The sequence below is a fragment of the Polistes dominula genome, unplaced genomic scaffold, assembly GCF_049000335.1.
Source record: "Polistes dominula isolate Pdom_NZ unplaced genomic scaffold, Pdom_raw_medaka contig_24, whole genome shotgun sequence".
NCBI lineage: Eukaryota > Metazoa > Arthropoda > Insecta > Hymenoptera > Vespidae > Polistes > Polistes dominula.
In genome coordinates this window covers 1365220-1390720 of record NW_028301150.1, presented here as the reverse complement: position 1 = coordinate 1390720, position 25501 = coordinate 1365220, and the positions used below count along the sequence as shown (strand labels likewise).

Below are 25501 nucleotides of genomic sequence, written 5' to 3'. Positions count from 1 at the left end.
ATGTTTTCAGGGATCAGGATGCGGTGGATCGGTTACGTGGCCACAATTCTCTGGTGGTCGGGCATCGCCAGGTCTCTCAGCACGCTAAATCGAGGTCACAGTCAGTAATACTCCTTTTGGTGTTTTAACTTACACTACTACATACGCTTTTTTTCGGTGTTTCCTTGCTCGTCGGTAAACGTTTGTGTAACTTTCGAGTTGGGAACATCGATGACCATCCATTTAGTTGATAGAAGATTTTACATGGTCATTTTTGACTGGTGTCAATAAGACAACATTTATTTTTTTTTTTATCTTCTTCTTCTTATTCTTATTCTTATTCTTCTTGGTTATGTACTCACAGAAAGAACAAATCCGTGTCTTTTACTACTACAACTACTATTTCACATTCACATTCTCTTTCTTAACCTTTCTCTGTCTATACTCACCTTCAATTATCTTCAATCTTCATTTTACCCAAGGGTGGATTCCTTTTTCTGAAATGTGTAACGCCTAATTGGAAAGAGAAATCGGTCAAGGTGCAGCCAGCCGTGTTTTGAGCGTGAGAAAAGAAAAGCGAATGAAGGAAATGAGAAAGAAAGAAAGAAAGAAAGAGAGAAAGAGAGAGAGAGAGAGAGAGAGACAACATCAATTTCATCGTCTGACTTTCTGTTGATTCGAAGAAAGATCACCTGGAACCAAAAAAATTATTCAAGAAAAACCATTTGTAACGATTAACTACCACTACAACCATCACCTTGTCCTAACCCATCCCCTCTCAAAGAACGAACAAAATTTAACTCGTAACCGACTTTTATACGGCACGTCGTTTAATTTAATTACGAAATCTCCACCTTGATCTCTCTTCAACTTTCGTTTCACCTTTTATTATATTTATTATAAAGACGAAGGAGAAAATTACGTGTTACCTTATTTTTTTGTAAAATAAACTATAGTGTAACCTAAATGAAATTATGAAATATTTACGACAACGGGTTTGTTTTTTTTTTTTTATAAATACGATTTGTTTGTAAAAACAATAATCCCATTATTATTTTGCGTATGATGACTTTTGACAAAAGAAAAAAACAAAAAAAAAACAAAAAAAAATGAAATGCATAGCGGTGTCAAAACACATTAGTAAATTTACGTTTCCGTAAAACATAGAAAATACGTGTAACTAGAAAAAGAAAACGATCACGGTTAACGACCTGGCCCAGGTCTACGTAAGTACGTACCTGTCTCATTCTTTTTCTCTCTCTCTCTCTCTCTCTCTCTCTCTCTCTTTCTCCATTCCCGCAATTAAAAAATGTCGACGTATTTTCTGCCTCTTATTTCTTTTCTTTTCTTTTGGTTATTCGCCGAAGCCCTCGCAGGTAAGCGTGCGCGTTGCTTATCGACAAGTGGTACACTTTCACCTAGCAGCAAGACGAAGACGCGACATCGGTGGGGTGAGGTGGGATGGGGTGGGAGAGGAGAACAGGAGTTCATCACACGATGCACTCTAATGACGTTTCCGACAACAGGTTTCCTTTCGGGAATGAAATAAAAATTTATTTTGACTCGTATAATTGAAAATAAACGTTTGTCATTCCATTTATATTCGAATAAAAATCGTGAAAAAATTTTAATATCAAAAATAATTTGGTATTTCTGTTAAACTATGCAAATTTATAATATCTTATTCGAATTAAAAATATATTAAATCAATTTCAATAATAATGTATATATATATATAGATACCTGTGTAGAAACGTATATTATTTATCATTTTGTTAAAATAATATATTTATTTTTGTTATTATTGTTGTTATTGTTGTTGTGAGTCGCTAAAGATCAATGAAACTCGATGATTAAATACGAGAAACACGCGGCAAATTTATAACCGTTAAATCTTGTCTCCTTTAATACGGCGAGAGTAACTTCGACTTGACTTGGGTGGTGGTGATAGTGGTGGTGGGGGTGGTGTAATAGTTACTCTCATGCATTCTGGATTCCTCATGATAAAAGTATCGAAAGCCGTACACGTATATATATATATATATAGAGGTATCTTTTTTCTCGAAATAATAATCCCGTCCGTTAAAGCGAACAAATACCGAACGACTAATAGGTAAATTCAATTAAGGAAACCGCTAGAAGTAGAAACGCTAGGTGAAGGAGTGTTACGCATCGATTTGCTTCCACACGATACACACATACATACACTAGGACGTAATATATATACACATATATATATATATGTATGTAAACTTGTCGTGCGCCAAACGTATAACTCCTGCTAGATTATCGCGAGAGCGAAGTAACCGTTCATTAGACACCCGATATAATCTCCACGGTCGTTAGATTTTATCGTGACCCTGAGCGGCACGATGTCCGTTCGACGATCGTATTAGCATGCATTACTTGCACTTACCGCTGCTTCTCGCTTGCAGCGTACTTGTAACTTGTATGCTCGGTTTATACCAACTTTTACGTTTACTACACCCATGACCGAGAGAACCTAGAAGAATAATAAGAATAAGAATAAGAAGAGTAACCACTTGAACATTTTGATTTTCCATGATCGAACGAGATTACGATAGTAGTTTCCTTACTTGATCCTAGGTTACAAGATCAGTCCGAAGCCTTGCAAAGTGCCCAGTCCAGGTGGCCACGAGGGTACTTGCATGTTCGTCTGGGAGTGTATCAAATCGGAAGGCACGCACGTAGGTGTGTGCGTCGACACATTCATGTTCGGTAGCTGTTGCGTACACAATTCTACGGTTAACTCTATAGTCTCGCAAGGACATCAGTTACATCAACAGGAACAAGATCATCGTCACGAGGAACAAGGAGATCTGCAACAGCAACAGCAACAACATCATCATCATCATCATCTTTATCATGAATCGAATACTCTCAGGCCAATACTAACGGAAGTATTGGGAAGTGAAACGACTAGGTTTACCGTGACCTCTCATACCAACTTCCCGGTCTCGAGTACTTCCAGGCCAAGTGCAGTTCATCAACAATCATCTTCTCATACTGGATTACACGCTTCACCGAGACCATTTAAAACACCTTCGAGTAACGTTGCTCGACCTTTACAAAAAAGACCCCACGCAAAACCAACGTCAGAACATACTGACAGATTTCAAACTTCCGTCCTACCTGCTGGATCCTCTTCATCTTCTCTTCTTCTTCTTCTTCTTCTTCTTCTTCTTCTTCTTCTGCTGCTGCTTCTTCTTATTGGTCCGACAATTCTCAGGGGTACCAAAAAACCAAACTTCCATGAATCACAATTGCCTCAACAAAAGATCAGGCCAGATGTCAACGCGGAAGATAAAGTTGATCTGCAATTTCAAGGACATTCAAATTATCAGGGCTTTAAGGATAAAGTGGGAAGTTCGCCTAATACATTGGTGATACGCTTACCTGGAAAGGAACATGCGTCGAATGATGGACAATCGAAGAGGCCTAACTGGCCGAACAACCAAAGACCCTCGGAGTCGAGACCAGATGACGACAAAGTTGAGGATGCTGATCTCAGTGTACAGGAAACGATACATCGACCATACGTCAATTCTGTTAATGAAAATGTAAGAAAATATTTATTATTTATTATTATTAAATATATATATATATATTATAATTTGTATATGTTTTATCAGGAACCCGTGAAAAATCAGCATTCTAATATAAACCTCATACACACCGAACGACCGCAATGGGCCACAAAACCAGCTACCCTGAAACCATTGACGGATTTCTCCAAACCGTATTTCTCAATCAAGACGACAACATTTCGACCAGTTTCTTTGAGCAGTCAAACCGATGCGAGACCGAGTTTCATCCTGAAACCCAATAACTCAGACGTGTCCCTAAAAACAACCACACCACCAAGACCTACGTACTTCAATAGTCAACCAACCAGGTATCCGACTACGTGGTCGAGTAATCAAACTTGCAAATAATGTAATTTAAAAAAAAAAAAAAGGGAAGGAATCTAGAGGGAAAGTTATGCAAATATGAAAAAAGAAATTGAAAGACTCATATCAGATCTTTATCGGGTTTGGAATTTTGCTTCTAATTACACGCTGCGTTGAGTTTCATATATCTCTCATTTTATTTATTATCGATTACGCGTAGCAAATATAAAAGAAAAGTACTGGGAGTGGAGATGAAAGTTTCCGAGCCAACGCTTAAAACTTTTCTTTCATTCTAGCGCAGCCGGATCCGTACCACAAACCTCTCACTGGCAAGTTACCACAGAGCCGGCGTTTGTAACGAAGCAAAGACCTTCGTCATCGTCTTCGTCAACCTCGTCGTTGTTCTCATCCTCATCCTCCATCTCCTCCACCTCTTCCTCCTCTGCTACCACCGCTAGCTCGTCAACCTTCACTTCATCAGCAAAACCATCAACAACGTTTGAAACTACCAGACCTTTCAGTGCTAGTTCTTATTTTTGGTCAGAAAACAGCTGGACTCCACCCAGGCCGTCATTGAAACCACACTGGACCGATAATCCTAGTTTGATGCAAAACGGACCTGAAAGTTTTCCTCATCATTCGAGTTTCAAGCCTACCGAGTCACAAGAAGTACGTTTGGAACGATCATCATATAATTCTTGTTATAAAAATGAAACTAATCACTTGAATCTATGAACAAACAGTTCGTAATTACTCTTATCTCAGCATACTTTGTTTACGAAAACAAAATGAACCTTCTTACTTATGTGCTCACCTTTTTACATCTTAGAATACCGAATACCACAAACCCGTGGGTTCGGCGCACTACATAACAACGTCCCACTTTGAAACCTCAACGAGAACGAGACCAACGAAGAAGACCACAACGTCGACCACTAGCACAACATCAACGACTACCACTAGCACAACTACTACTACCACCACCACAAGTACAACTACGACTACTACGGAAAAACCATCTACTACTACTACTACTACGAGTGCAACAACATCTACTTCAAAGTCTACGGAATCGATGTTAAAATCAACAACTCCGAGGCTATTACGAAGACAGGAACGATGATGACGGTATCAGCTGTAGCCGACAATAAGGGCACGCAATGCGGTGTCCCTCCACTTTTCCCACTTCCCGAAACCAGGATCGTTGGTGGCAAGGATGCACCGTTCGGTCGATGGCCTTGGCAGGTGTCGGTTAGGCGTACGTCCTTCTTTGGTTTTTCAAGTACTCATCGTTGCGGTGGTGCGGTACTCAATGAAAATTGGATCGCTACTGCGGGTCATTGTGTCGATGAGTAAGTACGATTAAATATAACAATAATTTTGATTGATCAATTTGTTTGTCCTCGAATAACATCATTAGACTCATAAAAAAAAAAATATGTTACCATTGATCTTTATTCCTTTTCTTTCTGTTGTTCGATGTTTTAGCTTGCTGACGTCACAAATTCGAATACGCGTCGGGGAATATGATTTCTCATCGGTCCAAGAACGTTTGCCTTACGTCGAACGTGGAGTTGCCAAGAAAGTGGTACACCCGAAATACAATTTCTTTACTTACGAATACGATCTTGCATTGGTCAGATTGGAAAGTTCATTGACTTTCGCACCCCACATATCGCCAATATGCCTGCCAGCTACCGACGATCTTCTTATAGGAGAAAACGCGACCGTCACTGGATGGGGAAGATTGAGCGAAGGTGGAACTTTACCTTCCGTGCTTCAAGAGGTTGTCGTTTTTCTTACGTTCCTTTCATCTTATCCAAGTGAACACATTCAAGTCTAATCTCTATGTCTATTTGTCAACGTGTTTTTCTGTGATTTCAGGTTTCTGTGCCGATCGTTAGCAACGACAGGTGTAAGTCGATGTTCCTCAGGGCGGGAAGACACGAATTTATACCGGACATATTCTTGTGTGCCGGTTACGAGACTGGAGGACAGGATTCTTGTCAGGTAATTTTATTCATAACACTTTTACAATGATAATAATACTTTTTAAATGTTTAATAACAAATGTATATTAATTGGAATTAATTTATTAATCTTAATTATTGAATTAAATGTTAAATTTAATAATAAAACAAAACAAAAATTAATCAAGCAACTATAGTATGTATATGTTTGACTATTTGATTACAAAATTAACTGTAAAAAGATTGACAGAATTAAATAAATTTACTAAGGTGTTCGTAAATGTCACTAAAAAAAAACCTGTAAAAATGTTAAAAGAAAATTTAATTATGTTTTTGTTTTTTTTTTTTTTAGGGCGACTCAGGTGGTCCTCTTCAAGTACGTGGTAAAGATGGTAGATATTTTCTAGCTGGCATAATCTCATGGGGTATAGGATGTGCCGAAGCCAATTTACCAGGCGTCTGTACTAGAATATCCAAGTTTGTACCTTGGATTTTAAAAAACGTGACATGACGTCTCTAACTTATCTTATAAGAACGTCGATTTTTTATTTTGTTTTTTATTTCAAAGACAAATCTCTTCAACGTCAACGGTTCCTAATCGTCGATGCATCGATAAATGATAAATGATGATGATGATGATGATCATACTGATGCACACGAAATGCAAATATCAATTAACGTGTTATCCTTCTCGATCGTGGAAGAGAGTTAAAAAAAAAATTCATTTCACTCATTGTAAAAAATGAAAATGAAAATGTTATTATTGATTTTGCAATATTAGGAAATCCGAAATCTCATATTCGTATACGAAAAATAAAAACTGATGTTAACGATGAAAATATATATCATCGTGATAAAAATACACGTCGTTGTATATTACGTGATCTAGTTTATCAATGATTACGTTGTATCGTTTTCATGACGTCGTCCTTTTTAATCGAATATCACCAGAAATATAAAATAACGAGTTGCAAGTTTGGTGTCAGGAACAAAACATAAAAAAAAAAAAAAAGAAAAAGGGGACGTCTCGCGCTTTATTCGCGCTCGTGATAGAACTGTATTTATACGAGTAAGATGATGATAATATATTTGTTAGATGATAAGATATAATTAATTAAAATGTCCTGTTAACGAATCATCGAACAAACAAATCCCCAATTCAAAAATCAATTGATCAAAATTCAATCCTAAATTATTATTATTATTATTATTATTATATTACAATATAATTATTATCGTTATTTTTTTTTTTCGTTTTGAATCAACGAAAAAAGAAAAAGGCTGAAATATCTTGCCCTGTTCCTTAAATTTTGTTTTTGTTTTTTATACGATAATAATCGTTCATATTATGGAGGGTAGAGGTAAGGAGTAACATCTCTGTATATGAAAAGTGTTCGTCGAAATGCATTCAATTAAGATGGCGTCACAGTACGTAGAAGAATTTACGCCCACTTGGACAACTTTTTACAATACAAATTGTACCCATAAATGTTTTGTTATTCACATACTTTTTCATAAAATATTAAATGATAAAAAATCAATAAACGTACTATTCATAAAATATTAAATGATAAAAAATCAATAAACGTACTATTCACAGTTGACGAAATAAAATCACTCTAGCTACACGTTTTCTCATAATAATTCTTTAAGGTTATGTTTACTACATTATTACATAACTCGGCATACTTCAATTTCGTTTACAATTGCTACATTCATATCACACCTCTATTTTCACTAGCGCCATTCTGGAAGGTTTTTGAACTATTATTTATAGAAAACGCTGGACACTTTTTCACATTTTCTCCCATAAAAGATGTTACTCCTTACCTCTACCCTCCATAGTTCATACTTTTTTTTGTTCGATTTTTGACTCGTCTTTTCCTCCATCTTTTTCCACCATCTTTTTCCTCCATCTTGTTCTTCTTGACAAAAACAGATAAAACTTTGTACAGCGCACAATGAACAATTGTAGACTAAAAAAAAAGATACGTGTGCGAAATATAGAGAAAGGAAACTTAAGTAAATAAATAAATAAATAAATAAATATATATATGTATACTTGTTTATAAGTTTGTAATTATTTATAAGAGTCGTCAAATAAATATACGTTTATTATTACTTTGGAGTGTTTTTTTTCTGTTTGTTCATTTTGAACATAACTCGTTTTCGTCATTTCATGTTAAAATTAATTATTTTATGTTATTTTAAATAATTCTTGAATTAAGAGGATCATCAACACGACCGGCAATCAATGTTACAGATGTTTCAGTATCGATGATAAAATAAAGAAAAGGATGAACCACCGTAAAAGGCACTGGTCCGGCACGTTCGAACAAACCATTTCCTATAAAATGATAGTATTAATTGTTATTATTAAAAAAATGGTTAATTAACATTTAAATACGAGAATTGTTTTACACATATACGAGCATTGGAATCTCTGGCAAGGGCGTGGCGTAGCAATTTGACATATCTACTCTAATTTTGAATTTAGCCACCAGATAGCGTATTCAAGTGCTAGAGATCCCACGTGACGTAGCAATTCGACTTATCTACTCTAATTTTGAATTTAGCCACCAGATAGCGTATTCAAGTGCTAGAGATCTCAATATTATTGCATCTAAACAAAAATATTTGCCATTTAAAAAAAACGCGTGGTAAGATAATATTTTAAAAATCATCTTTTTATACATGAACAAAATATTATACAAAAATTAACTCATAAATATTTTTTAAACAATTCTCGTATTAATAAAATCATCATGTTATTAGTTTAAAAAAAAAATAAAGTGTACAGATGCAGCAAGGATAAGGTAATTAAAAAATCAAATGCACACACAAACACATACATATCGAAAGAACTATATAAATTGTCGATAACCAACCAGGTAAGCAATAATAATACTAATAATAATAATAATAATAATGTTAAAATTACGAAAAGATTTCGCGCAAGGTCTTTTTTCCTACGTTTCTTTTTTATTTCTGACTCACCCAGGATATCAGCTATTAAAATTAAATGAACTTTACAACAATACTGAGAATATTTTCTATAGTAAACGATACTCTCTTCTAAATCTTATTCACCCTGAACAACGTTTAGAAATAATTATAATAAAAAAAAATAAAAAAAAAAATACAAATTGTATACTAAAAATATTTCAGAAGACGATTTAAAAAAAGAAAAGAAAGAAATTGATTGATAAAAAAAAACTCGAGTTATTATTAGATGGTTCGTTAATGGTTAGAGATGGTTTCATTTTTTGCTGACGCAATAATGATTGCATTAGTTCATGCAAACCGACAAATAGTAACACATGAGATCGATCGGAGAGGTTACATTTATCAACTGCAATTGTTTATGCCCCTAAGTTTTAGGTTAGGAAGCAAAAATTGTCTTCATTTTTACAAAAAAAAACAAAACAAAACAAAACGACTTTTCGAACCACCTAATATTTCAAAGCAAAATTTTGAACAAATACGAACAATTAGGTTAACAAGTAAATAATTGTGGATTTTGTCGATAGATGGCTTTTTTAAAAATCAGCAATGACTTAATTGCCAACCCAATACTTAAATGTTTTTACCTTCGTGATGTTCGCTTTCAAAAAAAAAAAATAAAAAAAATAAAAAAACAGCAAGAATCGTAGCACGTAATTTCAAAGAAACGCATAATGCGTTTCGGTAATGTGGTTTAAAAAATCTTTTAGCATCGTTAACGACGATAATAACACACCTATTTTTCTTCGTAGAGGATTTAGGGAAGAGGAGGATATAAAGAAAACGAAGGTAGAATAAAAAGAAGAAAAAGAAAACAAAAAGAAAAAGGCAAACAATATGGCAACGCGCCAGTAGTAATAACCGGCCATTGTCGAATCTTACGTGTTGACAGAGAAAGAAAAAATGAGAAGGGAATCGAGACGTAAGGGGAATGGTTTGTCATTTTACAAATTGTCAATGAGATCTTTCTTTTGCGATTAGGAAAAACAAGCAAAGCCGTAACAAATTGCAATTTTACTCTCTAGTAGTTGCGGCAAATTGTTAACAACGTAATCATTCCTCATTCAACACGTTCCTTTTCTTTTTTGAACAAAATACACGTCACCAACACACTGCGTATAAGTTTGTTCATATCTCGCGGATTAAAAAAAAAAAAAAAAAAAAAAAAATCTCATTGGATAAAAAATCATTTTAAGGTTAGTTATAATAATAATAATTATAATAATTTTAGAAATGAAAAATCAGACCACAAAAATAAAATCTTTTTGGAAGAAGAACAGGTGAGGGTTCAATGTTGATAAGTTAGAGAAGAAAAAATAAAAAAAAAACAATGTTAGGAAAAGATAGTGCAATAGTATGTACAAAGCATAGAATTAAAAACCTGGATGAAGTAGAAAACGGTAAGAATCCCGACGAGGTTGTACGATGGGAATCTCTGATTCGATATTAGTTGACTCACGAGAGTGGGTCCTGTCCGGTTTCATGTAATTCCTTATATTAACACCTATGCTTTGTTGGACGTCTCTAACGTAGACACCTAAATCTGGAGTCATTGGTGATAAATCGGCAACTCTTGGCTCAAAAACATCGGTTATTCCAAGCTATCAAATTAAAAACACACAAAGAAATTTTCTTCATAATTCAATTTGACCAATAATCAATAACAAAATTAAATGAGTTAAAAAAAGAAGAAAGAAGGAAATATTTTCGAAGAAATAAATTGTACTTTTTTTTTGTTATTTCACAGAAGGATAGAACAAAAAATTAATTATTTCTTTAGCGCAATTAACGTGATTAAATAATTAAGAAATTAATGTCCGAGACTAATGATGCAATATCGAACACAACCTAACCCGGAAGATAGAAATAATAATTGCTTTTGAAAGTCTTGTATATTTTTTTTTTTTTTTTACTTTTTTGAAAACACGCTACAATGATCACCGAGACGTTTAAAATGACATTGGGATGAAGAATGTGTGAAAAAACTTGAAGAAAAAAAAGGATAGTTAAGTACTCACTCTTTGAAGGAAAGGCGTAAGGGTGACAAAACCTCGTAACATGAAGGAAGGTATGGTAGCCCTGACCCAAGCTGGTTGCAATTGCTTCCGTAACCATCTCAATGACTTCCCGCCGAGATTTCTCGCAAGACGATGCGTATCTGTTCTATCCGTCGGCATAAGAAGAAGAATGTTGTATCTCGGATCCTTGAACAAAAAGAATAAGCATCATCATCTTTCATCGTGTTCCACGAGACAAACCACAATACACACACACACAGGAGTAAGCTTATAATCTTTTTCAATGGTTCTTAAACTTCAAAGTAAACAGACGATGTATCTAATCATCCAATAAACTCAGCTTTTCATTTTGAGATAAAAAATACTGTCCTGGATAATTAAATTCATGCATTCGTTGTTTTTAAAAAAGCAATTTTACTGCTTACGTCTAAAGGAAATTCAACAGCAACAGCTTGCAACGATGGAAAGTACGCAAAAGGTAGAACAGCAACGTATCTGGTGGCCATTACCGAGGATACATCGCAACCATTCACCAAAAATGATATTTCGGTAGAATCCCTAACGGAAGCTTCATTTTTAACGATCGGATTGGTTTTCCAAATGCCAAGGTCCTGCATCCAAATACCCTCGTCTGAAAATAAACAATTAATATAAGATTAATGATCTCATCGTTGATTGATAATCGGCAAACAAATATTTAAGTAACCTGGATAACTGGAGAAGTATCCACGTGAATTTCTAGTACTTCGTTTGCGAAGCCGATTCCCTGAGGCATCAGTTAACGTAACTGGAACAGTGGTGGTAGTTTCTTGTCCATCCTGGTTCACAGAATTCGTAGATCCAAGGTCCACAATACCGGGCATAGTAATTGGTCCACTCGTTGTCGGCTGATTTGTCGAAACGGTACTTTCATCGGTGGGAGGTACGACCTCGAGATTACTCGGCATGTTTGCCGTTACGGAAACCGAAGTCGTTGTTATATTCGTTTGGATAGGTGTAGACGTATCCATAGGCAAGGTCATTGCCTCTGTCTGACCACTGGTCGAATCCATTGAACTACCTTGCATATCCAAAGATGTTATTGGTGCAATTATCGTAGTAACAGTTAAAGTACTCGTTGTTGGCATCATCATCATCATCATCATCGTCGTGTTTCCCATATTTTGCATCGAATTCGTAGTTGCAGTGTTAACCGTTGTCTGAGATTCAGCCATAGTCGTAGTAGTTGTACTCATACTATCAGAAATATCCGGTATAATTGTACTCGTATCTTCGATAGTTGTTTGGCCAACAGCCATCGTACTTTGCATTGTCTCCGACTGCGTTGTAACAGTTGGTAATTGTATAGAAACTGGTGAATTTGGAGACATAGTTTCCAAGTTTACGTCGGATACAGTTGTCGGAAGGGTATTAGACTCGGTCACGTTTGAAATCTCAGCAGTAGTAGTAATATTAGACATTTGCGTTAGATTTTCCGATACCATTTTATCATCGATTGTAGTTCCAAATGTTTCGGTCATAGAAGATATCGTTGAAGTTACGGGTAACTCTGTAGACTCTGTGATAACTGGGGAGGAAACTGAGGGTTGACTAACGTCGATTATTATTGTCGTTGGTTTAGTCGAATCTTCTGATAATGATTCAGTGGTAGGTGGTGCATTTGTAGTTGTCGTAGTATCGTTTAATTCATTCTCATCCGTGTCAGATAGATTGAACCCGTAAAATCGTAAAATGTCTTCGTATTCTGTTCGAAGTTTAGTATTTTCTTTGTTTAACGTTAAACCACCCAAAAAACCATCGGCGTTCAGGTAAGTCTTGAAAAAAAAAACAAATAATAATTAATTTATTATAAAGCAGCCAATACTCATTGACGACGATTTCTTTGAAAGAAATTTCATCATTGTACGATAAAAAAAATGACAAAACAAACGATTAAGGGAAAACTAATGTCGCGAAACGTGCCACGGTCTATCGAGATTTACGCAACATTTACAAATTACTAGAATTCTTACTCTCAATCGACGATGAATATCACGAAAACCAATTCTTGTGATATCCCGTTCGTGTGGCAAAGCCAATGCTTCTGCTATCTGACGACTTCCACCACCAGCTGATCCTTCGTAAAGGGCAGCAAGAACAAATGCAACACCGATCGGTGAAAATGCAACGTTTCCAATATTATTGTATTGTTGAAGTATCCTCACACCAAGATCGTTAACAATATCGGTAACAACGTCGACTGGTCGACGTGCAACCGGTTGATACCAACCATCGAAATCTGTTTCTTGATACGAATGTGCGAGAACGGATGACACTGAAAATAAAAAAACAAACACAAAATTATCTCATATAACATTTATATTACTTAATACAAATATTGAAGTATATAAAATCTGTCAAAGTTTGAAATTATTTTAATACTACTGTTCAATCATTTTTATTTTTCTTTTTTTTTTTTTTTATTACCATTGAATCAACAAATGTCATAAATAGTAGTCGGTAAAGAATAATAAGATGGGATACAACAAAGATCAAGAAGGAAATCAAAGAATAACACATGTTAAAATATCAATCAAAAAAAACACACACACACACGCACATCTTGTAAAAATAAGAATCACGTATGAAAAAGAACAAATAATCTTGAGTAATAAAAACCATAATACTTACGTTGCAATAATAAGATCCAGATCGGTGATATTCCCATTTCTTTTTATTTCTCGTTTTACTCTCACGTAAAGTTGTCTTCTTCAACTTTGGATCTGGTTCTCTCTTTCTCTCTCTCTCTCTCTCTCTCTCTCGGTATTCGTAAGATTTGATCTCACCTCATGGGTATCGGCAAACGAGACGACTCATCGAACCGTAATTTCTCGATTAACTGAAAGACTATATAAAAGAATGAAATAGTATCGTTAAGAGCTCGTCGTGTGCTCGTTTATCCGAGCACAGTGTGACAACGTCGGCGTTTATTAGGATTAGTCCTAGTCTCGCGCGTTCTACGACTGAACTGGCTCTCTCAGATGGCTCACACCGCCAGTTCCGAGCTCGCTGCCGGCCATTCCAGGATTTTTTTCAACGGCAAGGTCATCAGGTGGACAACCCCGCATCCTGCCGTTCCTCATCCTATAGCTTTCCCACCTACCAACCTTCGATCTTCTTGTCAAAATAACTTTGACATTAAACTCATAATTAATCAAAAACAAAAATATCTAACTCCAATTGTACATCCCTTTTTCTTTTTATTTTTCTTTCTTGATTTTCTTTTTTTTTTTTTATATATATATATGTCGTTTTGTATTCCTGAAAAAGATAAAAATTGTTTGAGTATATTTATAGGTTTCTTGTTAAAAGATACGAAATTTTTGGAGACATACAAAAGTTATTCGTTTCTTAACTTAACACGAAGATCCATCATATTATAGTCATGATAAATATACGAAACGAGTTTTTTTTCCACCACTCGTTATTGTTATTATATAGTTAGTTGTTGTACTCTCTACCGAGTCGAACGTGTCCATTTAACTTGACTCCAAACGTAGGAAGCTTATTATGTTTGAGCTTTTTTTTTTTTTGTTTTCTTCCCCCTTATGCGAAATGTTTGTTTTTTTTTTGTTTTTTTTTGAGAGAGTATTACAGAAATGCAATATCCTGCTTTTCAACGAATACCTCACGTATATTATATAGTTATAAATTTCGTTGATTGCGCGTTCTAACGTAAGACGGTTGAAAAAACACGCCATGCGAAAACCCGGTTTTCGAGGAAGACAGTTTAAAGATAAAGAAAAAAAAGAAACAGAAGAAGAAGAAAAAGAAGAAGAAGAAGAAGAAGAAGAAGAAGAAAAGGATATATCCACAGCAAATAACGTTATGTAATTTCATGACTTTTACCTTGCTTACCAGGTAAGCACCACCACCACCACCATCACCATCACCACCATTACTACCACCATCACCATCACAAATCGTTGCTAAATACATTGAGAGGATCGACAGTGAAAAGTGCCTCTCTTGCGATAATTAACTCGCACTTGCAATTCTCCATCACACGGTATAATAATAATATTACGCGCGTGCAGGACCTTTTCCGTTTGCCGACCATTTCCGCCGATCCATCGTCGAAATCCTAGGATAATCAACTTGGACTTAAGCAACCTTAAGAATTGCAAACCTAAACTCAAGAAGTCTGATTTCCGTTTTAACCATAAAACAATAAAAGACCAGATATTTATTTTAATTGTAAGACATTGTTACTAAACATATTGTTGTATAAGGATAAATGTTAATTTATTCTTATCAATATTATAATAAGAACGTTAAGGTATAACGATATCTTACGTAGACACGTGTATTCTTATTTCTTCAAAAAATAAATCTAATTTTAAGATACGAACGGTTGAATCAATTTACGTTCCTTCAATACTTTTCTTCTATGCCAATAAAATTCCCAGCAGAGAATAATGATCGCTAAAACTATTCCTGTTGAAAATTCAATTTATTTCTTTCATTTTTTTTTCTCATCCTATATCTTGCACATATATATATTTTTGTTTATTTATTATATATATTACCCATGAAAAGTACAAAAAATATTCCTTGCATATCGGCAACGTTGACCTTACGTTTGTCCACAATTTCGTTAGAATTGGCACCTACCCAACATTTGTCTTTTGTTGGCATTTTTTCCGATATCCATTTATTTATCAAACCGGATTCATACATACGGTGCAATCTTAAATAAAAAAAAAAAAAAAAAAAAAAAAAAAAAGAAACAAACAAATAATTTCTATATCACAATAAAACTTATTCAAGATGGATGTTGCTTGTCTTTTCTTTTATTTTCCAAAAAAAAAACCAAAAATTGTTCAAAATCTTACTCGCTGTTTATGATCGACAAATAAGGACTGTTGTTAGGAACAATCATTGCAATAGGTTCAGCCATGAATTCTTCGGTACTCAATGAAAAATGACAAACACCACTGGATAACAAATCTTTTCTCATGAGAAATCTATCGTTAAAAAATAATGGCAAATTAAATGACAAATATTTTGACGAATAAAATCAAACATATATACCGCAAGGAACTTCTCCAATCGATGAATACGTGTTTGCCATCTTTAACTCGTCTAATAATATTTGCTTCCTCCGAATCGTTATGCCTTTCTGAACGAGAAAGAAGCAAACGATATTGTTCGTTTTCCGAATTTTGTAAATATTCCTCAAGAAAGCTACCATTAGGGAAACCCCATGTTAATCTGTCCTTGTGTGCGAGAAGATCGTCTACCGTTAAAATTGGGTCGTCCATTTTCGGGAAGGTCAGAAATGCAATTAAGCTTCCTGAGTAAGTTGCCACAAGAACTGTTACAATCAACCACCAAACACCAACCAATATGCGAGCACTATCGGATTTAGGCAAATACATTCCACCTAAAATCCAAATTACATAATTTTTTATTTCTTTTTCTTTTTTATATTATATTCAAAATAATAAGAGGAAGATGAATTACCTTGCTGAAGAAGAGCACCATAGACATACCAAACACATTGCCAGGATGAATTCAAGCCGGATGTTTTCGTACTAGTTGGACTGTACTTGTGAACCAGGTATAAAATTGGACCCATTATAATAATAGCTGCGGCCAGACATGCCCAAGTCTGAAAGAGAAGATGAACAACTGTGAATGGTATAACATACGTTAATTCAAAAGATACAACGTCAAAACTTTATTAGTTTAACTTTGAAATTGGACTTGTCAGAAATTCGATTCGGTTTTAACATAAATGTCTACTTCAACATTAAGTTTCACTGTAGTTAAATATAAGACAAGTAAAGGTTACTTAATTGAACTTTGATATGAATGATGAACATTATCTTAAAATTGTATATACCTCTTTGGTGAATGGTGAAGTAAATAGCAAAGCTCTCGACAATTGTGTCGGTCTTGACGTTAAGAAGCTATAAGTTTGAACGAAGATAGGTGTTGTGAAATTAATGGCATTCTTCTCAAGATCATTGACTGTATAAGCACATGCAGCAAGAAATACTTTTCTTGTTCTAACCATTTCTAACACCTCTTCCGGTAATTTTCTCGTTGCTGATGTCAAAGTTCCATGTGGTCTCTACAAAAATTTGTACAATATATATTATAGATTTTAATTTAATTATAAATTTAAATGTTGCGCCTAAATATAGATTTCACGTCATACACGGTCGGTAATGATGGTTGCAAATATCAATTATCGGTAAGAAATTTGTGTCGAACTCCTTGAATAGGCAACCCGTTCATATGTATTAAACAAATTTGTTTTGTCTATTATCAGGAACTTTCAAAATTCAAAATTCAAAATTTATCAACATGAAAGAACTGACCTCGCCAACTTTTAACGTTTTAGTAGAACCACGAGCTTTCGTATTATTTGACATTTTAGGAACAGTAACAGTGTATGTAAAATTTAATTTTTTACTCAAATATTGGAGCACGTCAAAAACTAATCCACCGTAAATCATCTCATCTGTCTTCACCGCGTTTACTACTTGCCACGGTGGATTCTGAAACAAAACAAAACAAAAAACAAAACAAAAAGAAAACAACGATATTAATGAAGTTAAATATATTTTATATTATATTAAAGTATACTCACGTGAAAAGTTACAATAGGTAAACTTATACCCCTGAATCCATGTTCAATGTGAGGGAATATTACGTCGGATAAATTAACACCACGTCTTGGCATCCAAGTACCTGATTCAATTAAAATAGCAGACTTTCTATAATGAACAAAATAAGTTCCCCAAGTAATAGCTGATGAAATTTTCCAAACCAAACAATTTCCACATTTTCTATCAGATTCGTGTGACTTTTCTACAAATTGTGCCTGTAACATACAAAAGAAAACATTACATACTGTTAATTATCAAACTCATTAACCAACAATTCAATAATAATAATAATAATAATGTCTTACATCAATGTATTTGAGAATGTGTCGATATATTTGAAACTTGGTTGGTCTGAAAGTTTCATGTTCCACATCGGTAATGTTCTCGGACAAATTATTTTTCATTTGAAATGAATTTTTCAAAGCATTCGTAAAATATCGTACAAAGTCATTGACATGACAGAGAAGATCGACCTAAAATATACAAAATTGATTGATGACGAAATTATATTTTTCTTGTATATAATATTTATATTAATCAAAAGGATTACATTACAGGTATCATCAGATTTAGTAATATTATAAATAAGAGCAACGTTTCCACCCTCTGGTAATAAATCTGCGAGATATGTTATATTCGTTTTATTTCTTTTTTCGGCGTCTGTGAGTACGTATAACCATTGATTACCGGAATGAACCAGTTTTAATGATTTAGCCTTGATAAATAAAAATATATAAACATATATGTATGCACTGTCTCAATGTCAGTTTAAAAAGTTTAGGAGTACTAACAAATATAAAACATAAAAATGTTCATTGTATGCATTATATATACAAAATTGAATGAATTAATTAGAATAAAATTAACACGTTGATCTTACAACTTTCATAACATCTGTGATCGTATCGACATTAACGATAATAAGGAAACAATTGCCCAGTTGTTGTATGTGAAAGTTACCAAGTATACCCCTTATATGTTGTCTCCTGACCCACTCAGAAGTAAAACGTTTAAAGGAAAATATTGACTTGGAAATAGTGTTCAACTTCGTATTCGGTAGATCACCCGTTATGGCTCTAATTACTGCGTCTATTTTTTCCTTTTCTAAAACAACATAAAAAAAGAAGGAACAAAGTAGTCGTCACATATCCTTCATATCCTCGAATGGAATAAAAAAAAAAAAAAAAAAAAAAAAAAATAAGATTAGATTAAAATTGTACGTATATTGTTGATGTGATTACCAAAAGAATCGTCGTGCAAAATGATAACATTTTTCCAAGACAATGCGTGAGCAATACGAAGATCTAAAAAAATTTGTGCCAATTCTTCACCAGGAACAATCAATGGGACACTTATACCATGGTTTATTCGAACACGTGGACAATTAGGATCTAAAATAATAATTAAGATTAATTGTTAATCTATTTAAAACAAAAACACACACACACAGACAAATTATTAGATCTAACGTTAATTATCTTGACTATATAGATTATCATTATCTTTCAAGATCATTATATTTACCTGTTATCGCGAGATGTACAACTCCAGATTGTCGTGCTGATTCATGTAAATGCCACGTTTTATCGCATGTTGCAATCGACAATAATACCGTGTAATCTGTTAAATCGTAATAATCAATGAAAATAGAAATAATTTATCTAATTTAAAGAAACATCTCTTTTCTTACCTTTTCGAAGATCAACGTTCGTGTCATGTAATGCTTGTACAATTATATAACCAACGTGCATTTCTTTATTTGCAATTTCGTTAATCGAATCTAAGATAATCGTACGTGCTTTTAAATAATCCAAGTTTTTTCCCGTGAAAAATCCTTTGTCAATGACGACAGCTATTTATAATAAACAAAACAAAAAAAAATAGTATTCAATAATTGTATACAATCAATAATAATTACTACTCATAAATAACTATGATGCATACAAAATTTACTATGATAAAGGCAAAAAGAAGATAAATAAAAATAAAAAAAAAAAAAAAAGGTATGAGTTAGATTTTAAACTAATCACATTTAAAATCAATTATACACGAATAGTTATGATAAACATATGAGAAATTACAATGATAAAGCACAAGAAGAAACAAAAAAAATATATATTCGTAGTAGATAATTAAATATAATTAATTACAAATGAATCATTTCAGATAAACAAGAAATAATGATTACGATAATACGAGAAACATAAATAAAAGACGAAAAATATAAAGAAAGTAATTACATTCAATAATAATAATAATAATGAGATACAATCAATTAAACATGAATAACTATGATAAAAGGATAAAAAAAAAAGAAAGAAAGAAGATAGACGTACCCATAGTGGCATTCCTAAGTCTAGACAAAGGCAATATGTCTGAAGAAGCATCAGTGAATAGCAGTAATCCAGTGATGCTCCATAAAAGGAAGAAAAGGAAGGAAGTCATTACTATCGATGAACTTGATATGCGATCTCACCGATATATATCCGCTTTTCAAGTGTATACACATATATATTTATATACATATACATATACTCAAGAGACATTAATGAATAATAAAAATGTTCATTACTTTCTTTCAAGCTATCATATCAAAGATGGTGGTTTGATCAAAACCAAACGTAATAGGGCGTGATATAATACCTTTTTTTTTCTTTTTGTTCACTAACAACGCGTTTGTTTCTACACAACGAATCGTGAAAACTCTAATGATCGATCGTTTCTTTTAATGAATTATTTAAAAAAAACGATCGAATCTTTCGTGGAAATTGAAATAAGATGCATCATTGATACACTTACGATCACTTGATTGCACCCTACAAAGAATGAGAGAGAGAGAGAGAAAGTAATACACATTGAGTTTTAACTTATTCCATAAACTTATGATTCTGTCTGGTGAAATTGAAAAATTATCGATTTGATATCGTTAATTGCATATAGATAATATTTTATATAGACTTGATGTACTACTTCGTAAAGAAACATTTTTCATTTATACAGAAATCTTTATCAAAATTATTCACTTTTATATTACACATTTTTTGGAAAAATCTTCAATTTAAGTGTCAAAGTACTTGGTATAGTTATAATTTTGTATATTTATAATAACTTTCCTGAATAATAAAGATTCAATATCATTAAACGACAAAATTGGTATTGGCCATTGAATAATAAGTTCATTTATTTCAGTACATTATTTTGCTTCACATTTTTATCAAACTTATTGTTTTATGGAGTTAATCGACGATGTGTGCACTGAAACACGGCTCATTTATTTACCTAAAAAATGAAATACAAATAAATCCAAATATTACGTTAAATATAAAAGATATGAATAAATATATCTCTGATTAAAGAAGGTTAAAAAGATAAAATATCCTTTTTTTTCTTCTTTTTTCTTTTTTTTGTTATTTTGATGTGTAAAGTATGTGGCACGACGGTGCACCACTTCCGTACGATCATGCAATACGATAAGAAAGACCGCTTCCGTCGACTACATTCTTTACTACTTTCCAACATACGCTTTTTAAGGATACCAACAGAGTAACAGAGATATAAAACAATAATAAAATAAATAATAATTATTTCAAACAATATTATACATACGAATAAAGTCAAATATTTCAAATAAAAATAAGAATGTTTTTTTTTTTTTTTTTGTTTTTTTTTTTAAACTAACATATTCGTTCTTCCTTTAACGGTTTCGCATTCGTGATAATTCGGTCGTCATCGTTAAGGCACCGAGACGTGCACGAAGTAAAGAACTAGAAAGAGAAAAAGAGAGATAGGGAAAAAAACAAGAGAGAAAAAGACAAAAAAAGAACGAAAAAGAGAGAGAGAGAGAGAAAGAGAGATAGTCGTCTGCTCGATGCTTGGACGACGTTGATTCGGAATGCGATGTGGAGAGATCATACATGATCCTATGTTGTTTGTATGCACATACGTTACCATCATACATCTCTCATGAACACGTTAGTTAAACGTGTGGTAGTTTTCGTTCTTCAGCACTCCTCTATCCTCTCACTTACTCACTCATCTTTTTCCTTCTCTCTCTCCGTCCCCCTCTCTTTCTAGTTTTTCCATCCTCTTTCCCTCTCCTTCCTACTCGTTCTATCTCCCCTTCTCTCTCCCTCCCTCTCTCTCTCCCTGTCTTTCTATCCTTTTCTTTTTCATGTTGAACGATGAAATAGTAAATGCGTGCGCGCGCGCACACAGTCTCGGGTACGCGGAAAGGCGCTTTCGGATAGCAAATAATTGTGTGTGAGGTCGTAGTGCGATATCGAATAAATAAAATAGTAGAAACGTTCTTTTTCGTGAGATGTCAAGCACCACGCGTCGTTATGATGGGTTGAGTGTCATCCAAAGTAGCGATAGCATTTACCAGACTGTCAGATTAAACGATAGGAATACGTGCTTCAGCATAAGGGGAGATCTCCTCGCGGTGAGAGGAAGACAAGAAAAGTCGTACTGTTCTGCACAAAGTGAAAGTAACAACAAAATTAAGATTTTATTTGGTGAAAATCGACACGTGATAAAACGGTCTCGTTATTTTGATACACAGTATTTCTTTGATCGATCGAGAAGTTAATCGAAAATTATCGTCGATCGATGCTCTTCTATCGATCTAAGCAATGGAGCCCGAGATACCTTTACTACAGGGAATTCTTCTTCTACCGCCGCAAGGAATGCTAGGACAACTCAAGGTTGGTTACTTGGTTAATTACCAACACGATCAAATCTATATCCAGTTGAATTCATTTTTGTAGGATTTAACATTCCCAATTTGTTGGGATACACATTAACCTTGCATCTGGATATGTTACTTTGGAACAAAACTGTATATTATTATTATTATTATTATTATTATTGTTCTCACTTTATAATGAAGTTTTCTTCATTCTTCTTACGTGCTATCTCCATGATACTTGGTTAACCAATGTTACTTTGTTACTTTGTAGAAATCATGGCATAAAAGATTTTGTCAGCTATTCAAGGCGAGTAATTATGGAATTGAACGGTTGGAGATCTATGATAATCATGAAGAAGCGATATTGCAATTACACTCACCTCGGATTGTTACTTTGGAAGCTTGCGTTAAAATTGCACCGAGTAATCATTCCCATGTATTTACTGCAAGTATCGATTCTTATGTATATATCTTTGATATTGTTTTAACTTTATACTAGTGATAGTAATAATATTTTTGGTTTTTATTCTTAGGTGGTTACAAAGTCATGCGTACATTACTTTGGATGTTGTTCGGTAGCAGATATGTATAGGTGGATCAGTGCATTCCAATTAGTTGCATTTAAGGATAAGTTGTCTAAGCAAACAATAGAAGAGAATTCAGACTTATATTGCACCAGTGGTGAAGGAGTATTTTCTGTGAAGGTAGTAGAGACAGATGCGTCTAAACGTTGCGGTCTAGAAACAAGAACTTATACCTTGGTAGTTGCTGCTGTTGATATTAAATTGATGGACGGGGATATAGTTTTATTTACATGGCCTTACAGATATATTAGAAGATACGGATATAAAGATGGAAAGTTTACCTTTGAAGCTGGGAGAAAATGTAAATCGGGAGAAGGTTCCTTTTGTTTGGAACACGGTAGCCAGCAGGAAATATTTCGTTGCATGTATTTAAAAATGAAATCTATGAAAAAATTATTAAACGGTGATAATAGTCCAAGCATTGAGTGCAATGACACTCAATATCATGCTGCCTTGTCTATGGAAGCTGGCTCCAGATCCCCACTGCCACCTTCTCCTAATAGCTCTACAAATATAATAGATATAGATTTTTCCGCAATAACTCCTAATTCGCAGAAACAATTAAATTCATCTTCTGGCTCAGATTCAACCACCGCTTCAAAACCTTCTCCACCAATCGTCAGACCAAAGCCCTCTAAACCACCACGCAAAAATATATTTACTGGTTTATTAGATAAAAAAAATATTGACTCGGATAACATTGATACTCCTACTTCTAGTGAACAGAAAACATTCAGTAATACTAATTCCCCAGAATTGTCACAAATAAGTGTTAATAGTTCTATATTAGAAGAGGAAAAACATTCCTATGACTTAGTAGAAGTTAGAAATGATGCTTGGAAGACTCATGGTACAGATGATGTACATCATACGGAAAAATATAATACTTCTTTAATTAGAAATAATACGGATAAAGAAAATAATGAGGATTGTCAATATGAGACGATGATGCCCGTTAACACATCATCTCAAAGTTTATCCAAAAATAAAAACAATGCCAATGAAATAATTAGTATTTCATCATCTACGTTTTATAAATCTTGTAAAACCCCTGATACGTCTGACTATGACGAATTATTAAATTTTGGCTCAGCGTCTAAACTTATTCCAATATCCACGCACAAAATTTCAACCGTATCTTCGAGTACTCAGAGTATGCATAATACTGCTCAATCTACGGTATCAAATCCTATAACTGATTCTAATCCGGCCTGGCCCAATTATGACATCGTTGAAGACATTTCTTCTGTTAGATTAGCGGATGACAGTCATCTTGGATATGCTGTTGTTCGAAAAAACATTCCAATTGAATCATCTTCCATTAATGCGAATATGGGGCCAAAGCCTATAGTTTACAATGATAGTGAATACGCAGTGGTATCGAAACCAAAAACGGTGTAAAACCTCCAAAAATTTTCTTCTCCCTAATATAAAACATGAAATAAGCGAATGATTGTAAAGTTGTCACAATTTATATATATATATATTTTTAAAATATGTGAAATAAGATAAGACATATGCTAGTCTATACAATCATTACAAAAGCATTCCTTTTCTTTTTAGAAGGAAAACTAAGATGGATATTGAACATGAATTCTGTGTTTTTTTTTTTTTTTTAATATTAATTCATCATTAATATGTCAAGTTAAAAAAATCATTTGTTTAGACAAACTATTAATGTTGATATTACAGAATTCCTATAATGATTATTTATACGCTAGTCTTTCTGACCATTGTCAACATATAGAAATTACTTTGAAAATAGGAATAGATTATTTTAAATATTTGTTTAAGAATTGAAGTATAATGGATTTTTTGTTTCTATTTGTATAAAGCATAACTATATTAATTCAGACATGGTGCCTTTGATAATGGTATAAAAGAAATAATTATATTTGAAATATATATATATATATATCATAGTACACATTTTTTCAAATTTTTTTTATCATCAATTTATAAATCAAAATGTAATAATTTCTTGAACATGTGCCTTAGTGTACTTAGATATTTAAAAAAAAACATCTTTATAATAACATTTGTTACGAATGATAATTTCATATTCATTTTCAAAAATGTTATTAATATTTCAAACAAAATGTATTAACTTATTTTTATATCCCTGATGTTGTTATAGACAAACCGATATAATCCTCTTCAAAGATCTATAGTTTATATATCGTAGTATCTATAATAATTAAAAAAATTCATTAACATAGAACAATTTCAAATATAATAAACGATAGATTTTAATTGAAATAAGTCTGCGAAGTGTATTTACATGAATATATGTCTCATGTGCCAAGTTAAGATCTGCCATGCTTTGAAATATATTTTATCAATTTTTAGTTATAATACTTTAAACAAATAATATTACAAATAATAGCAAACATAATTTGCTAATATATACACACGATCTTGATATAATTATATTAAACACGATGCTAAAGAATTAAAAAAAAGATATTCTTTATAGGACCATTGTAATGAAAATATTTTAAGAAAAATATAAAATCAATGATATTGTGTAATATTAATACGTTCTTTATAAGTATTGCATGTCTGTGTCACAGCAAGTTCCATTGAGAATCCAACATCACACATTTGTGACGATAATCAACATGAAAAATAAATTTCGGGCTGTGGTTGGAATCTCTTTTTCCATGATGCGATAACAAACATGTTAAAAT

The 25501-nt window shown here is 33.3% G+C and overlaps 5 protein-coding genes across 10 annotated transcripts in view; 2 read left to right on the top strand and 3 right to left on the bottom strand.

Annotated features, from left to right (window-relative positions):
- Window positions 1-7750, top strand: LOC107064805 (uncharacterized). The gene is given in 9 exon segments (XM_089177560.1): window positions 1-100; window positions 2587-3560; window positions 3633-3895; window positions 4187-4559; window positions 4720-4984; window positions 4987-5242; window positions 5379-5676; window positions 5775-5900; window positions 6213-7750. Coding segments are annotated over 9 exon segments (2814 nt in total). The 3' UTR covers window positions 6372-7750.
- Window positions 7751-7903: 153 nt separating this feature from the next.
- LOC107064806 (uncharacterized) lies at window positions 7904-14017 on the bottom strand. Of its 2 annotated transcripts, none has more exons than XM_015317862.2 (7): window positions 13552-14017; window positions 12894-13195; window positions 11588-12695; window positions 11307-11512; window positions 10882-11067; window positions 10245-10464; window positions 7904-8207 (listed from the first exon to the last, which is right to left on the bottom strand). In XM_015317862.2, the coding sequence occupies exons 1-7, from the start codon at window positions 13586-13588 to the stop codon at window positions 8068-8070; spliced, it is 2199 nt and encodes a 732-aa protein (XP_015173348.2). In that variant the 5' UTR covers window positions 13589-14017; the 3' UTR covers window positions 7904-8067. The 2 variants fall into 2 exon arrangements, with proteins under 2 accessions (XP_015173348.2, XP_015173349.2); XM_015317863.2 differs by having other exon boundaries at window positions 10323-10464.
- Window positions 14018-14162: 145 nt separating this feature from the next.
- Ir93a (Ionotropic receptor 93a) overlaps window positions 14163-25501 on the bottom strand; it is a 27646-nt gene continuing 16307 nt past the window's right edge. Inside the window, exons 1-16 of one of the 3 annotated variants that reach the window (XM_089177562.1) lie at window positions 19877-21526; window positions 19231-19392; window positions 19065-19160; window positions 18782-18931; window positions 18421-18644; window positions 18091-18255; window positions 17846-18013; window positions 17522-17755; window positions 17250-17429; window positions 16769-16999; window positions 16387-16534; window positions 15955-16306; window positions 15756-15887; window positions 15450-15610; window positions 15217-15357; window positions 14163-15004 (exon numbers count right to left, since the gene is read on the bottom strand). In XM_089177562.1, the coding sequence (XP_089033688.1) occupies window positions 15260-15357; window positions 15450-15610; window positions 15756-15887; window positions 15955-16306; window positions 16387-16534; window positions 16769-16999; window positions 17250-17429; window positions 17522-17755; window positions 17846-18013; window positions 18091-18255; window positions 18421-18644; window positions 18782-18931; window positions 19065-19160; window positions 19231-19392; window positions 19877-19985 (2610 nt within the window). In that variant the 5' untranslated portion in view covers window positions 19986-21526 and the 3' untranslated portion in view covers window positions 14163-15004; window positions 15217-15259. Of the gene's footprint in view, window positions 15358-15449; window positions 15611-15755; window positions 15888-15954; window positions 16307-16386; window positions 16535-16768; window positions 17000-17249; window positions 17430-17521; window positions 17756-17845; window positions 18014-18090; window positions 18256-18420; window positions 18645-18781; window positions 18932-19064; window positions 19161-19230; window positions 19393-19876; window positions 21527-25501 lie in introns of those variants that run through there. The other 2 variants (XM_015317857.2, XM_089177563.1) reach the window with 2 other exon arrangements.
- On the top strand, window positions 21731-24297 carry Dok (docking protein homolog). 2 transcript variants are annotated; one of them, XM_015317799.2, is made up of 3 exons: window positions 21731-22243; window positions 22499-22672; window positions 22761-24297. In XM_015317799.2, the coding sequence occupies exons 1-3, from the start codon at window positions 22172-22174 to the stop codon at window positions 24210-24212; spliced, it is 1698 nt and encodes a 565-aa protein (XP_015173285.2). In that variant the 5' UTR covers window positions 21731-22171; the 3' UTR covers window positions 24213-24297. The 2 variants fall into 2 exon arrangements, with proteins under 2 accessions (XP_015173285.2, XP_089033690.1); XM_089177564.1 differs by having other exon boundaries at window positions 22307-22672.
- LOC107064776 (uncharacterized) overlaps window positions 24559-25501 on the bottom strand; it is a 1863-nt gene continuing 920 nt past the window's right edge. Inside the window, exon 2 of one of the 2 annotated variants that reach the window (XM_015317805.2) lies at window positions 24559-24999. The gene's annotated coding sequence lies outside the window, so the exon portion shown is untranslated. Of the gene's footprint in view, window positions 25000-25334; window positions 25467-25501 lie in introns of those variants that run through there. The other variant, XM_089177566.1, reaches the window with a different exon arrangement.

Coding starts and splice junctions, on each gene's coding strand:
- LOC107064806 (XM_015317862.2), bottom strand. CDS start 13,588: ATGGGAATATCACCGATCTGGATCTTATTATTGCAAC. Junction 12,696..12,893: donor ATATTCATCGTCGATTGAGA/GTAAGAATTCTA, acceptor TTTTTTTTCAAG/ACTTACCTGAACGCCGATGG. Junction 11,068..11,306: donor CTGTTGAATTTCCTTTAGAC/GTAAGCAGTAAA, acceptor TTTTTGTTCAAG/GATCCGAGATACAACATTCT.
- Dok (XM_015317799.2), top strand. CDS start 22,172: ATGGAGCCCGAGATACCTTTACTACAGGGAATTCTTCTTCTACCGCCG. Junction 22,244..22,498: donor GAATGCTAGGACAACTCAAG/GTTGGTTACTTG, acceptor GTTACTTTGTAG/AAATCATGGCATAAAAGATT. Junction 22,673..22,760: donor ATCATTCCCATGTATTTACT/GCAAGTATCGAT, acceptor TTTTATTCTTAG/GTGGTTACAAAGTCATGCGT.